The 3,941-nt window shown below is 37.4% G+C and overlaps 1 protein-coding gene across 1 annotated transcript; it reads right to left on the bottom strand.

Annotated features, from left to right (window-relative positions):
• Window positions 1-844: 844 nt before the first annotated feature.
• Window positions 845-2,666, bottom strand: LOC119544801 (mortality factor 4-like protein 2). The gene has a single exon (XM_037850342.1). The coding sequence runs from the start codon at window positions 2,369-2,371 to the stop codon at window positions 1,505-1,507; it is 867 nt and encodes a 288-aa protein (XP_037706270.1). The 5' UTR covers window positions 2,372-2,666; the 3' UTR covers window positions 845-1,504.
• Window positions 2,667-3,941: the final 1,275 nt, after the last annotated feature.

Below are 3,941 nucleotides of genomic sequence, written 5' to 3'. Positions count from 1 at the left end.
CTCTTCTGTTTTCAGAGAAAGCATAAAGATAACACCATATTGAAATTGCCTGCTTAAGGGTTGGAGTCTCCTAGTTGCATCCATAACAGTATCTCCCCAAAATTTCATGGTTCAACTAGTATATATTAACAGTATTACACCCAAATGCCACCTCTTCCTTCTTTGTTCTTTCTTTTCTTTAATCAGGCAACATTTTAAAAATGTGTTTGATGTTATTATTTGATTTTATTATTTATTACCATTCTGTCTTTTCTATTTGTGTTCTCAGGATGGCTTCTGGGGATTGGGGAAGAGTACCATCTCTTTCATTACAGTTGCAGGATCACTCACAGCAGCTAAGCATTCCTACCCCAGAAATACTTTAACGAGAATTTAACACACTTCAGCTATAGATGCATTTATTCATTTACATTATTTGTCACAGGAAAATATCCACCTTACAAAGCAAGTCTGAATGTTTCCAACTGTCTTTGTCCTAGAGGATTGAATTAGGAGGCATTACCCATTTTGCAAAGCCAAGCCGCTTTCTCATATATATGTAAACATTTTGCTTATATATGAAAATTCATATACATGGATATTAAATAGATAGTGTATGTAATCCATTATTTGGAGGTACTCACCATTGAGTGTATATTTTAGCTGTTAAGGAATCATTGTACATATTGAAGTGTTTCCTCACCTTACTATGTTATTAGAAAAATAACATCTATCACTGACAAAAGATTAAAGATTGCTTACTTAGCAGTGCTTTAGGCTATGATGACAAAGAGTGGCCTTATAGCATGTCTTTGCCCTCCTTCAACATATATATTATTTTTTTTTTTTTTTTTTTTTTTTTTTTTTTTGCTTTGAAATTTAGAAACAATTTTTATTTAAGATCTGAAATACAATTCCTAAAATATCAACTTTTCCAGAAAACCATGGCTACACAATAATGCATTGCCTCTATCATGTTAGAACGTGCATTAGACTCAAATACAAAAACCATGAAACAAACAACCATCCTTCAACAATATGAGCAAAGATAGAATGCCTAAGGAACAACATAGATGACTCACAGAGGATGGGCTGTTTTACTTCAAGCACCATAAAAAAAAAAGAGCACAAATGCATGGGTTTTCGGGTATATACATTAAGTTGAACCTTTGGCACTAGGAATCAGGGCATTTTTATCACGTAGCATTAACACATATTAGAAACTTGTGTAGTGTCAAAGGGATAGAACCACCAGCATTCAAGCAATGTTGTCAACTAGGCAATAAAATATTCTACTGGAAGTTTCTTCTTTGTCTAAATTACTGCATACACTGGTAGCAACTTTGAAATGAGAAAAGGAGCTTGCACTCCTTTTATTTTCTGTTCAAAACAAAACAGAAATTTAAACATAAGCCCTGTCATACATTAACAATTTTGAAGAACATCAATTATACAAGAAAAAGACTAGGGACAAAAGAGAGTGTTTACAGATACCCAGATATAACAGTGAGTGGTCAGTAGACCCTCACAGAGCTTTGCGGTGATACTCAGCAGAAGCCACCTTGTAATCACTGGCAGTAAACAGAGTGGCGGAATTCTTTGCCAGATATTTTAGGAAATCATGCAAGTAGCCCAATAATAACGCAAGGCTCTTCTCATCAAGGGGTGTATAAGCCAACATTGCTCCGATTCTCACGAATAATCTCAGTAGATGTGGTGCTCCATAAACCTGGGACATGGGCACATCAGGGTGAGCCACAAGGATTTCAGCATACTGGGGCCTCTCAAATTTGTAGAGCAGCTGAGTGCCCAACATCACGTTGAAATACTCTTTTATTCCTCCCACGACTTCATTAACTGCATATTCTTTATTATCGACGTTTCCTTGAGATTTCTTGCAATTTGCATATTCTTCCAGAATGGCATCTACATTTTTCTTAGCCGGAAGCTGAAATAGCTGCTTCTGCCTGGTAACTAAGTCCCAGTCCTCAACAAGCCATGGTTTTAATTCTTCAGGAATCTTCACTTTAACTTCCATCCTATTCTTAAACGCCTCTTCATTTTCAACAGTGGGGTCTGCCCGGGCCCTTTTCTTCCGAGGTGGCTGAGGGGCTTCACTGGTACTGCCACCATCTCCATTTCCAGGTGTCTTCTGCTTGTTCTTTCTTGTCTTCCTCACAGATCCAGAAGGTGGGTTCTCAGCAGAGCGACCCCCCCACCTGCCTGGAAGTGCTGGTTCAAGATTCTTCTGCTGCGGACCAGCTGTCTTCTTTCCTGAGGAAGCTCCTCTCATTTTGCTTCTCTGCATATTGCCTCTAGTTGGCTTTTTGAAGTTGTCTTCTTCTGCAGATTGTTGTCCACGAGGTTGAGAACCCTGCTTTCTGGAACTCATTCAACCCTGTTTTTATTCTAACCAATAATCTTCCTTCTTCCGTCTCCAAGAACTCCTAGTGCTTTCCCAGATGGAACCTCACAGATATTCTAGGAGGTCTGGAAGGATGAGGTTGGAAACACAATCTAGAAAACAGGTATCCAAGATTCTGTAATCAGAAATCAGGGATGGCTCTGCAATCAGGATCAGATCTTCTGATCCCTACTGTACAGTGAACTCTGCTTTTCTGATGGTGACCTGAACGAGAATCCAGCTCTTCCCAGCAGCCGACGTGTGATCACCACCGTTCCTCCAACCGCCATACTCTATTTTTATATCTTATCTGTCCAACCTGGTAAGTTTGATTTGGAGTAAACATATACCTTTTTTTATTGGTAAAATATTTAAGTGACAGTGTCTTATCTAACTCATTGGTGGGTATAATGTAAAGGATTCACGGATTTGAGATAATGAAATGAAATATTTAGGCAGTGTCACCATAAAATTTGAAATAGTACATTGAACAATACCTATTTTTATAGGATAGAACAAATTGATAGCAAAACAAAAATCTGGTAATTTCACAGAAAAGATACATTTTTAACAAGATTTTCATGCAGTAGATATGACTGAATAGGTATACTAAGGTATCCAAGAAATGTCCCCTTCCTTGGTTTTTTTCCTTCAACTTAAATTTGATTGAATTTCCTGTCTAGGAGGATGTGAATCAATCTGTATATCTTTAACAGGGCAGAGGGGGATCTTTTTCTATAGAACCTTGTGTGACACTTAGAAAATGTGGAAAGTTCTGCTTCTTGTTAATTCACATCATCATGGTCACTGATCAAGAGTTCATGTGGTCCTTTGAAGACATATGATTCAGTACTTTCTGGGATAAGAACTTTCGTCAGTGTGGGAAATTTCAGAATCTAAAATTCAGCCTCCATGGGTACCTTAAGCAGCCATTTTCCACTGAGGTCTTGACGATTCCTTAAGGTTAGGGTTGCCAGACAAAATAAAGAATGTCCAGCTAAATTTGAATTTCAGATAAGTAAAATTTTTATTATAATTGTATCACAGATATCATATAGCACACAATTATACTGAAAGAATTATTCACTGTATATCAGAAATTAAAATTTAACTGAGTGTTCTGCATTTTAATTTGGTAGATCTGGCACCCCTACCTGAGGCATAGTCAGTGAATGTTACAGACCCTCACTATGCTCCAAAGTCAAGAATGCACCAAAATAAAAAATGCATCTCCTCCTGGATCTGGGGGAGTAAAACCACTATCCTTCTCTTCTGCCTATTCCTCAAAGGTAAACATGCTCTTCTGAGATATGGAACAAATCTTAGATCAATTAAAGCCAACATCTGCAACCTCAAATGCTGACAGGCTCCAAGAAGTAACACACACAATTTAAGTAGGCCCAGAGGGTACTGTGGTAAGCTAATATTCTGCTTCAGCCAGATATATTCTAAGAATATGGGACAAGTGTTGCTGGATTTTCTGATTCTTTCATGTGAGGTATTCTGTATTTACATTAGACACACATTCACATAATTTTAAAAATTAAAATAAATCATT

The sequence above is a fragment of the Choloepus didactylus genome, chromosome 9 (assembly GCF_015220235.1).
Source record: "Choloepus didactylus isolate mChoDid1 chromosome 9, mChoDid1.pri, whole genome shotgun sequence".
In the NCBI taxonomy this organism is placed as follows: Eukaryota; Metazoa; Chordata; class Mammalia; order Pilosa; family Megalonychidae; genus Choloepus; species Choloepus didactylus.
This window is presented reverse-complemented; position numbering and strand designations above follow the sequence as displayed.